Source organism: Gobio gobio (genome assembly GCF_949357685.1).
Source record: "Gobio gobio genome assembly, chromosome: 2".
NCBI classification, from domain to species: domain Eukaryota; kingdom Metazoa; phylum Chordata; class Actinopteri; order Cypriniformes; family Gobionidae; genus Gobio; species Gobio gobio.
In genome coordinates this window covers 52,415,499-52,425,592 of record NC_137098.1, presented here as the reverse complement: position 1 = coordinate 52,425,592, position 10,094 = coordinate 52,415,499, and the positions used below count along the sequence as shown (strand labels likewise).

General features: G+C 33.8%; 2 protein-coding genes and 1 long non-coding RNA gene across 3 annotated transcripts; 2 read left to right on the top strand and 1 right to left on the bottom strand.

Annotated features, from left to right (window-relative positions):
- Positions 1 to 3,002: 3,002 nt before the first annotated feature.
- Positions 3,003 to 3,479, top strand: LOC307118258 (glycoprotein hormone beta-5-like; the record flags this gene model as incomplete). Its single annotated transcript, XM_079803824.1, has 2 exons — positions 3,003 to 3,203; positions 3,291 to 3,479. 2 exons carry the CDS (start codon positions 3,003 to 3,005, stop codon positions 3,477 to 3,479), a joined length of 390 nt encoding a protein of 129 aa, XP_079659950.1.
- Positions 3,480 to 5,177: 1,698 nt separating this feature from the next.
- On the top strand, positions 5,178 to 7,328 carry LOC307142047. Its single transcript, XR_013818414.1, has 2 exons — positions 5,178 to 5,270; positions 5,744 to 7,328. It is a non-coding gene; the product is annotated as an uncharacterized lncRNA (long non-coding RNA).
- Positions 6,147 to 9,861, bottom strand: gpha2 (glycoprotein hormone subunit alpha 2). Its single transcript, XM_079842560.1, has 4 exons — positions 9,757 to 9,861; positions 8,400 to 8,529; positions 8,129 to 8,313; positions 6,147 to 7,894 (listed from the first exon to the last, which is right to left on the bottom strand). The coding sequence occupies exons 2-4, from the start codon at positions 8,515 to 8,517 to the stop codon at positions 7,790 to 7,792; spliced, it is 408 nt and encodes a 135-aa protein (XP_079698686.1). The 5' UTR covers positions 8,518 to 8,529; positions 9,757 to 9,861; the 3' UTR covers positions 6,147 to 7,789.
- Positions 9,862 to 10,094: the final 233 nt, after the last annotated feature.

Genomic DNA, 10,094 nt, shown 5'->3' with positions numbered 1-10,094 from the left:
GTGTTGGGGGTATTCTAGTGTAGCACCTCATAAACATGACTGAAGTATGCTGCTAGGTAAAACTAAACTTGTTCTGAAGTGACAACACTTTAGCCTGTTCTTATGTTTTTTTTTTATATCTATCTATCTATCTATCTATCTATCTATATATATATATATATATATATATATATATATATATATATATATATATATATATATATATATATATATATATATATATATATATATATATATATATATATATATATATATATATATATATATATATATATATATATATATATATATATATATATATACCATTCAAAACATTTTAATTTAGCAATATTCTCATCTGTTTTGAATAATGTGTGTCTGGCTATTTTTTATTTATTTGATTATTATTTATTTAATTTCATCAAATTGCTTGCAAACATTCTCTTTTTGTGTTTCAGTACAATTTCAAGAGAGGACAGAGTCTTATTTTTGTCTTAATTTTTTGTATATTTGTTTTTTTGTCGCTTATATTTATTGATGTAGAGTATTGTTAATGAGAAGGAACTGTGTGTGTAGGCATACCGAGAAAGCTTAGGAAGAGACTGATGTGTGGATGTTGTAGAGAAGTTTATTACAGTTTAGAAGAAAACAGGGATTAGATCAGAATGTACCATTCACTTTGAGTGTGCGTCAACACTCAAATGAACTGCCACTGTTGATTATTCATTTACAGTAGTCTGTCTTGAGAAAAGGATGAGAAAAGCAAACATGACTTTTGTTCTTGTTCAAAAGAAAGCATCTGGATTAACACCCTTTGTTTGACCTCTGGTATCTGCAGAAACATTACATTTCATAGAAACAAAATGGAAAAGAAAATGAAATAGAATAGACACGGCAATAAATATGGACTGAAATTGTATGCATACGTAGCATCACTTAAACTAGAGTTGCACTGTCCTTTTGATCAATGTCTTGTGTTTAAACATAGCAATGTATTTTTGGGGGACAAGCGGCTTTGGGATAGGCCTATGAATGTATAAAAGTGGGATGTAAACATGAAAACTCAGCATCAAGAACACTTTTGTCATTATTTTCACTCAAAACTTTTGACACATCTGTTTTTCCCCCACTCTCTAGTAGCATACAGTATTTAAACCTTTTCTTCTGAAACGTGTTGATTCAAAGCTGACCCTTTTTCCTTTAGTTTTAGTCAGTCCGCTAACATTTGTTCACACCATTGAAATGAAGCTGATGTCATTCAGCTCATTCCTAAAACACGAGCAGATGTTTCAAACATGTTTGGTTAAGTTTACATGTAGTGTGTGTTGTAATGTTCCATGCTAGATTAATGGGAATTATAATTAGAGTGATGTCAGATTGTCCTATAAACGGGCTTTAAAACAGCAAGGCAGTCGGTTAAGCGACACGGTTTGGTAATTTTCTTCCCATAAGCTTCTGTCATTTGCTTGTGGACTCAAACAGGTGAGTGTCTTGTTTTATTGCTATTTTGTGTAATTTCATACGGATTAATTTCTCGCGTCAGTGTCATTAACGAAGGCCTATTAATCCCAACGCGTTCAGAAAGACTTTTGATGGAAAAGCAAGGTGTCTGGATTTCATGTAAACATTTTACCTGGCAGGTGTCAATACTCACGTGACCAGAGCTGTTTCCCCCTCTGTTAGATGACCATATTTTATATACATAGGCTAAAATTGAAAAGGTATGTAATGAATGATTACTTGCTCTTACATTATAAAACTGTACATTTCCAAAATATTGTTACATTAAATTCAACAAAAACAAAAAATGAAAAGCAAATTTGTTCTTGGATTGTTTCCCTCCATAACTGCGTGATAGTTTCGTTTCATAAATAAATCATTAAATTAGTTTCATAAATTATATTTCTTTACATTTATACTGCTTTCTATTGGGTCAAACTGCACGACAAAACCTCGGCCTATTACTCTTAAATAATAACAATAAAAAAACCTGTTTAGCTAAATAGTAGGCTAGTTATCATTTCACAAGTTTGCTTGCTCATGATGTAGGCTAATTTGCGTTTGTTACATTTGAGTTAATGAATAAAGCACTTTGGAACGTACTTTTCTGATTTAAAAAGATGACAAAATTAACGTCTTGTTTATGTCTTATACTTATACAAGAAAATGTGTGTCGAAACAGGGATTTCTGAAGCTTTTAAAGGGATAGTTCACCCAAAAATGAAAATTCTGTCATCATTTAGTCACGCTCACGTTGTTCCAAACCTGTCTATGTCTTTGCTCTGCTGGACACAAAGGAAGATATTTGGAAGAATGTTTGTAACAAAGCACATCTCGGCAGCCATTGACTACCATAGTGGGGAGAATACTATGGTAATGGCTGATGAGATCTGCTTTGTTACAAACATTCTTCCAAATATCTTCCTTTGTGTTTAGCAGAAGAAAGAAACTCATACCGGGTTGGAACAACTTGAGCGTGAGTAAATGATGACAGAATTTTTATTTTTGGTTGAACAATCCCTTAAACCAGTAATGTCTTACCCATAGACTGTATAAAAATAAAGAAATAAAAAGATTCTTACCAGACAAACCCCAGTAATACTGCACGCTGGCGACGTCTGTTGGTCACATATATGCAATTGCAATCAGAGGAACACATAATTTAAGGTCAGTTACTTTCTAAGGGTGAATATAGTGGTAAAGTAGGACAACGCACACAAATAGCCTACTTATGCGTATATTGTAACATTACCACATATCAATTTCATATTTTTTTGTGTGTAATATGTTTCATCATATCATACTTAAAAGGTAGGCTTATATGACTGAATAGGTATATTTTTTCCTTTGGTATTTGTTTTAATTTTTAATTTTTTTAAATGGAACAGGTAAGGGAAAGTAGTCCCGAAAATTTCTGTGAATCCTTGCTATTAATGTCAGAGATTCAGAAAAACTTTTTTAGTAATGCTTTAAAAGTGATATCATGTTATCTTTTATGAAAAGTCATCATAATGTCTTTCAGAATGTACTTCGACCGCTTCTCAGTGACCGCTGTGGCCTTTCTGCTCCTGTTTCCTGGCTTTTATTCCACCATGGCTGTGACGACCTTGCAGAGTTTTCGTGGCTGTGCGGTACGTGAATTTACTTTTGTGGCAAAGAAGCCTGGATGCAGGAGTCTGCGCATAAGCACCGACGCATGCTGGGGCCGCTGCCACACCTGGGAGGTGACAGAAACCTGCTATAATAAACTTATTTATATATTTATATTTCTGCATGACATATATGTGTTGTTGTGTGTTTTGACATCACAGAGGCCAGTTCTGGAGCCGCCGTATATCCAGAGGCACCACCGTGTCTGCACCTACAGCCGTACACGCCACCTGACAGCGCGCTTACCAGGTTGTCACCCTGGCATCTCCCCCATCTATCACTACCCTCAGGCCTTACAGTGTGACTGCACCTACTGCTCCTCAAACCACACAGAGTGTGAGACCTTTTAAAGGCACACACACAAATCTTCTTTGCTTACTATGCCAAAAATTATCACAGTTATTAGCTATGCATTAGAAGAAAAAAACATGATTTAACAATAAAACACAAGAAAATGCCATGTACTCCTTTATTTCAACAGATTAGACACATTTTGTGCAAACATCACCTTATAAATATATATATTAGGTAAGATACATTCTTTATGTCATAAGGTGGCACCGACATTAGACAAATTACTTTTTTATTTGAACTATAAGAGAGTATCTGATGCTTTTTTTTAAACCATTTTTTTTCTATTGAATTGATGCATGAAGAATTTTACTTTCTGTCTTTACACAACATTCAAGAACATTTCACTCATGCTGTGTCATCTTAGAACTTTAGATAAAAGATCAAAAGAAAAAATGATATTAATAATTGCATTATATACCGTTAAACAGTTTGGGGTTGGTAAGATTTTGGTTTTGGTTTTGAACGAAAAGGCTCACCAAGTCAGTAAAAAATTTAATATTGGGAAATATTATCACAATTTACAATAACAAAAAGTTATTTATTCCTGTGATGGCAAAGCTGAATTTTCTTCAGTCTTCAGTGTCACATGATCCTCCAGAAATCATTCTAATATGCTGATTTGCTGATCTTGCTGCTCAAGAAAAAAAATCGTCAATGTTTAAAATAGTTGTACTGCTACATTTTTTTAACATGATTCTTTGAACAGAGCGTTAGAATGAACAGCATTTATTTGAAAAAATAATCTTGTGTTACATTATAAATATCTTTAGGCTACTGTTACTTTTGATCAATTGAATGCATTCTTGCTGAATAAAATGTTCAAAATTCTTACTGACCCAAACGTTTCTAGTTACAAGTGAAATGAAAATGGTAAAGTCAGACAATTATTTTAATTAAAAAAAGAAGAAGCATATTTTCATAATTGCACAGCATTCGCAGGTGTCCAGTCCCAGCAAACATTGGTCCGACGGCAACGTCGTGTCCCTGGCCAAAAATAGTCGCGGTAGGACGGCATAAATCGGTAAAAGTATGTAACACAGAACATTCTTAAAAATGCACTCAGATACATTTGTACCTGTCTACAGTTCTCTCCGGTTGCATGTATAATAGTTACTTTGACTTTTAGCTATGTGTAGTTCAATATATACCCTGTTGTGAATCCGTCGTAAGAGGACGTCACTATGGTGACGTCTTTTACACGTGCATTTATAGTCCATGATGACCCTCTATGAAATCATTGTGAAATATGCAGAAGCTGCTTACACCTTGCATGGTTAATACTGCAATAATTAATTTAAGTGCCCCAAGTAGTTTTTAAGAGGTTGTGAATAGACGTCCACTGACGTCCCGTACACGTCCAGTCAAGACCCATAAAAAAACCTTTATGAAATACAAGATTTAGCCTATATTTAATTTATTTTGAATATAGGCTAAATATATTTAAAATCACAAAGTGCTCTGTGTGGTTAAGTGATTGTGAACCCACTGCATTTTAGTCATTATTTCAACCCGTTTTATGTATTCGTTTTTATTATTTTTATGGAATGTAGCCTATGCATATGTAAAACAGTAATATATCCTATAACCATTAAGTCTGACTTGAACTGTGCTGCCAAGATGTAGTAACAAAAGATATTAATAAATCTAGCGATATTTCAAAATCCCGCGATATTATAGATTATCTCGCGAGATAGCGTTCCGTTCTCCAGTTCCTGTCTACATTACAACCACGAGGAGAAGAGGACTTGCGGAGAGAGTTTGATATATTATTAAAAATCTACTGTTGGGTAAGTACATTTTGTAGTATTTGATAAATTTACTTGAGTTTTACTTGTTTAACATGAAGGAACCGAAAGAAATGAGGCCCACGTTGTCAACAGAGAATTACTTGAGTTTTGGCTAATTAGCTAGTAGGCTAAACGTTACTTTCAACTTAAACACGTTTAATTATACAGCACAAGTTATTACTGTAACCTATTAATGTAGCCTTTTGAGAGTTTCTTTCAGAAAGTAATGCTTCCATCCCCCACTAACACCCATTTAGAGCAGAACATCTTTTATAGAGTAAAATAAAATGTAATGCATGTTGATTACATTTTTCTTATGTTTAACTCATGATTCATTCATCTTGTTGCATGTTTTTATTTATTTTTTATTGAGCTGTGAGATCATTTTTGCAATACATTTTGAAAATAAGTGCATGTCATTTACCTCAAATTTTTCCTATTATTTTAAAAATAAATATATTCTCTTCCCTCAGATGCTGTGAATAGGTGGACTCTGAGATTGATGCAGCAATGGCAGAACACCTGAATCACTCTCCAGGAAGAGCTGTTGGTGATGGTTACAAAAAATTACAAACAAAATAACTACTTTAATGTGTTTAAGGGATAGTTCCCCCAAAAATGAAAATTGTTGTCATTTACTCACCCTCGTGTTTCAAACCTGTATACCTTTCTATGTTCTGCTGAACAAAAAGATGTCTAACCCTTGTTTAACCCTCTTAATTTGGGAATTAAGAGGGACTCCACAGACCCCAGGCAACAAAATGTAATTTTATAAACTATGTTTATTAATGTTTTTACTCAACATCTGTGCAGTTTTTGGAGAATTTATAATAATTGTTAAATTTATATAAATAAATTAAAACACAAAATCAGTTTATGTAAAATTCACTTTATAAAAGACCCAAAATTCTAACTTTCATTCGTGGGGATAACATGGATAATTTGACATTGTTTAGTGTAAGATTTTTGCCCATCCTTTGGAAAATACAGTTTTATAATAATAATAATAAAAAAAAGACTTTTACCAGTAAATGGCTGCAAAGCTCCACTATTTGCTTACTATGTGACTGACTGAAAGACATTTTTCACAAGTATCTTACAGTTGGATTCATATCTAAATGTTATGAAATCACAATTATAACAATTAAAATTAATTAATTTAGTCAAAGTTTAGTATTTTTTTTGTACTGAATTTTTTTTCAATGTTACATTATGATTAGAATCAAACCAGAGTCTTTAGAATTTATCATTTTATTTCAAACATCTGATTTTCTTATAATTCTACAAATTGAATGTACACTTCAGTTACTAACTGTAACAGAACAAAAATTTACAGAAATTAAGTTATTACATATTGAGTAAACAATACACAACATGAACATCAAAATGCTATGAACTGAACAGCAATAACAAATTGAACAAATATTCCTGTATGTGTGTGTTTGAGCATGATCATTTTGCATTGTGGATGTTTTATGCATTGTTGGAAGTGTGCCACTTCATTTCTGTATGCATGTTCTGTTGTTTTTGAGGATGAAATTTGTTCTAAGCAGCCTGAGTGTGACTTTTTTTTGTCACACGAACATAAAAACAGATATCAATCCAATTAATTGTTTTTATTTGTAGATTTAGAGAGTGTTGACAACCGTACAAAGTCTCATGCCATTTGCACAAAGGGAACTTTTTATTTGAGCAAACGTCCATTGGGGTCAGAAAAGACCCTTGAAGAATGTTTGTAACCAAGTAGTTCTCACCTCCCATTAACTACCATAATCATTTTTCCCTACAATGGTAGTTAATGGGAGGCGAGACCTGCTTGGTTACAAAAGAATTTTAAAACATCTTTGTGTTCAGCAGAACATAGAAATGTGGAATGTATAGGTTTGAAACGTGAGGGTGAGTAAATTAATTTTAATTTTTGGGTGAACTATCCCTTTATATAATGATAATTCAGTATTTTGTAATTGTTATTTTAGTTTGGTTAATGGATGTTAAACATTAATGAAAGAAGAAAATCTGTGGCTGTTCAAAAAAATAAAATGTTTTGCTAAATCAGAACATGCTTCTTTTTGCTTATGTCCACAAATGTGTTCTTGTTTGTGATGTACACGTGATTAAAACGTTTCATGGACGTTCAGGTCTGACTGGACCGATTTTGAACCTTTTTAGAACCTGTCAAAATGTGAAAACCAAGACATAATTGATTGCATTTTACGATGTTACACAATGGGTGTGTGATTATTTTATATACACACTTAAATTATGCAGCAACACATTTAAACATCCAGAAGACGACACATTTAAACATCCAGAAGACGACGCATTTAGACGTCCAGGGGCGCGCAGAAAAGACGTGGTATTCACGGCCAGATGACGTCGAAGACGTCCGTTCAACTTTCATTTTGGAACTATTTTTCAACCATGACGGGACGTGTCGGAGGGACGTCTTTTCAACGGTCATTAAACGTCATAATGTTTGCTGGGGTACAGCATGAGTGAGGCATTCTTTACGTGGGCTCTCAGTAACGGGATTTGTGACACATGTTGCACCGACAGGCACGTGCAGTTAAAATCTCGATATCATCATGGTGACGGCCTCGAGGACAGTGCAGACGAACTTTGATCTGAGAAAAGACAGACAGAAATAAAGGAAATATCTATATGAATAAAATTTTTATTAGTAAATGCTTTGTCAGTAGGCTATATTTTGAAATAGTGTACCTAATGGAATAAAATAGGTGGTGGAAATTGTTATTTATTGTTAGTCTTTAGTCATTGTAATTCATATAATTCTTCCGATGTAAAATCTAAAAGTAATACTAAATACTAATGGTTAGAACATTGCAACAGTGCTGTACCTTGGCATCCTTGCTAATGGTGCAGCAGCGGGAAGCGGACGTTATGTTGTGGGTGAAATTGGAGGCCAGCAGCACAGAGTAGCGTGAGGGGAACGCGCTGGACTCGCAGTAGCCCACACAAGCGTACACCATTTGAGTTCCTCGACATGTACCTCGCCTGTCTGTGCGTATGGTCACGTTAAATGCTATGGGAAGACAGAGGGCTAAATCAGTACTTTATTGTTTAAGAATGAGTTGGGTGCTTGTTAAAAATTGTGTCGTTTCCACTCACGGTAAAGGTGGCAGCCAGGAGTCAGGGCTTGGAAACTCCAGCTGAGGGGCATTAGCAACACCAACAGAACCACAGGCAACATAAGAACTACCAGGTCAGATGTTACACAGCGGAACATGGTGATGTTAACCTGCCAGAGTTGAAGAAATTTAAGTAAATTCAATCATAGTTCAGAGCCATTATCAAATGTAGTCATTTTTGCATTGCTTTTTGTACTCCGGACCAGTGGCTAAATCTGAGGTCAACCATTATGACACATCTTTTAATCATTCAAGTGCATAAATGATTTCATACCATTTACATAAACATTTAAGTCATTCGGCCCTTTACAAGAACAATTTACCTAATTGAGAAAACTGACAAGACTTTCCTCACTATTGTCTTGGGAGTCCATTATTTGGAGTTGTCAAAATAATAAAAATAATGAACCTGACACTTCCCCCTCGCAATGTGAATGAATGTTTCCATGCTGTAAACGCTTTTGCTACTCATTGAGTAACTCCATTTTATTATCAGCACATGTGTCTGGTCCATGCATTCATCCTGTATGTGTATGGAACAATTCATAACAATTATCAATGTGTTTTTTTTGTCCAGTATGTTTATAATATATATGTACGCATCTTTGGAGAATGATAGGCTAATAGTTTTTTATTTGTGAAAATTCTATTTCAAAAGTTCAAAAGATTTATTTTTTCACTCTTCTCTTTTCTTTCTCGCCTTTACTGTATATATATATATATATATATATATATATATATATATATATATATATATATATATATATATATATATATATATATATATATATATATATATATATATATATATATATTATTGACTAAACACTTTTCCACATAAAAAAATTATATATATAAATATATATAATTTTTTTATGTGGAAAAGTGTTTAGTCAATAATTCAAGAAGGTCCATACTTTAAAGATTTTGATTCTACTTGAAAAAGTAACATAGTTCTTGTAATCGTTTACATAGGCTATAGCATTTGTTACAATAAGGATATCATTACAGGAATATATCCAACAATTCTGAATAAGTATACAGAATTTTGGCAGCATGAAAGTACACAGAGATTGAATTAGAAACTCTTTAGAGCGATAAATGTGAAACTTGCCTTCACTGCCGTCTAATGGACGGGTGGATGGATAGATAAATATAAAAAATTACTTCCCTGAGGGGAAAGTCATGGAAATAACTTTCGTCTACAGCATTAATAATGGATAATAGAGAAATCAGCATTACAGGCTTACATCAATATTAATCTCACACCAAGACATCCACTTTACATTTATAATAATCAGATATTAGAGTCTTAAAGGGAAACAAGCAAAGTTTACCTGTAGATGTGGATCCTAGTTCAAAGCCAAAGTGTGTGCAGGTAAGATGTTGACCTCAGGCAGGTGTGCAGGTGTGTATGGTCACTGGATGAAGTTCTTTCTCGCAGAGCACATATATGTAGTGCAGGTAAAACTGAGCCCTCAGCTTCCAGCATAGTCACACCCACTTACCAATGTGTCCTCATGCATGTGGATGTGTATAACGGGACCCTCCCCATGGCCATTATTACACTGTTTAAATGCGCTTGCTGCATTTCCCTTTCCAATCCCTTTTCTTTGTTTGTTGCCTAACTTTATTAACCTTTGCATGTCCTTTCATCTCTCTTGCTCTGGTCTTT

Bases quoted from the DNA above. Each gene is read 5' to 3' on its own strand.
- gpha2 (XM_079842560.1), bottom strand. From the start codon at position 8,517: ATGTTCCGCTGTGTAACATCTGACCTGGTAGTTCTTATGTTGCCTGTG. The intron at 8,314-8,399 runs GTGAGTGGAAAC...GTCTTCCCATAG, and splicing joins TCCTGGCTGCCACCTTTACC to CATTTAACGTGACCATACGC. The intron at 7,895-8,128 runs GTACAGCACTGT...GTCTTTTCTCAG, and splicing joins CCATTAGCAAGGATGCCAAG to ATCAAAGTTCGTCTGCACTG.